A 1,248-nucleotide genomic window follows, 5' to 3' on the forward strand; every position below is an offset into this window, starting at 1 on the left:
GAGCAACATAGATTGTAACTACACTTCTTTTTTCTGCATTACCAAAAGTTAGTACAATGAACAATATTTATTGATTTGAATCTCTCAGTGAACTTTATACTCTTTTGATCCCTTCGAAAACATCTGATAAAATTGGAACGATACAGGGAAAAGTAACATCTGATAAAATTGGAACGATACAGGGAAAGTAAAACGAAAAAATCTACTTACATTGGTTGCGACCGGCTGTGTCAACTAGTCTATCGATGAGGCGTCTAAGCCTCTGAGCGCCTGGACCCGGTCTAAGCTTTTTCGGGTTCCCAACTTTGGAACAAGGTGGATTACCCGCGCACCAACCACCTGGCGTGAAGCTACCATTCCATCGATGAAGAAACTCTTGATCGATCTTGTCCATAACCGGATCATCATTCTTGAACTTACGCGCAAATGCAGCGCCACTCGCTACCATTTTCCCAATGTCATTGACTCTGAGAATATGTGGATGTTGTTTCGGAGGGACATCCCAAGAGATATAGTGTAAGTCATGGTTAAGAACAGTCGACGTAAACTCTGGTGCATTGCAGATAACAGTATGGAAATAGCCTTCAGGAGAGGACACAAAATTCGAGTAGTACATAAGTAGGTTCCGCGGAAGATTATCCCAACCCCATATGCAATACTCCACAAATGCGCGTGATAAGATCGTCCAAGCTGACCCTGTATCAAAATTTAGACACAGTAAGTGAGGATTCATATAGTTGACCCCAAAGTTCACTTGATTGTACTTGCAGATGGTGCAGGTCTACTTCGGCGTTCAGCAGAACCTAGTAACTTTGGCTAGACCATGTATTTTTGTAAAACGAAATTCGCTTAATATGTATAAATAACCTATTCTAGAATCCAGAATCCGTAAACTCAAAATCCTAACTCTGTCTCCAACCATATCATATGGAGTAGTTCATATTCTAACATTTCCGGATTCAACTTGATAGGAAACATCGGTATTGAAACACATATTGCAGACTGGCGCTGCATTTATGCAAAATTTATCAGCAATTCAGCAGATGACGATACCAAATATGCATATCGATCACATTCAAATACTGAAGACGAGTACTAAATGCATCTCAACATGGTACCAATAGTTCAGTTTACAATACTAGACATGCATATCGATCACATCCAAAGATTGAAGACGACTGTCAAATGCATCTTAACAAGGTACCAGTAGTTTAGTTTACAATACTAGACATGCATATCGATCACATC

The 1,248-nt window shown here is 39.8% G+C and overlaps 1 protein-coding gene across 1 annotated transcript; it reads right to left on the minus strand.

Moving 5' to 3' along the window:
- Window positions 1-88: 88 nt before the first annotated feature.
- LOC124885395 (beta-glucuronosyltransferase GlcAT14A-like) lies at window positions 89-697 on the minus strand (the record flags this gene model as incomplete). Its single annotated transcript, XM_047404022.1, is given in 1 exon segment — window positions 89-697. A coding segment is annotated over 1 exon segment (495 nt), but the record flags the coding sequence as incomplete, so codon positions are not given.
- Between the last annotated feature and the right edge of the window lie 551 nt (window positions 698-1,248).

This window comes from Capsicum annuum, unplaced genomic scaffold (genome assembly GCF_002878395.1).
Source record: "Capsicum annuum cultivar UCD-10X-F1 unplaced genomic scaffold, UCD10Xv1.1 ctg51176, whole genome shotgun sequence".
NCBI classification, from domain to species: domain Eukaryota; kingdom Viridiplantae; phylum Streptophyta; class Magnoliopsida; order Solanales; family Solanaceae; genus Capsicum; species Capsicum annuum.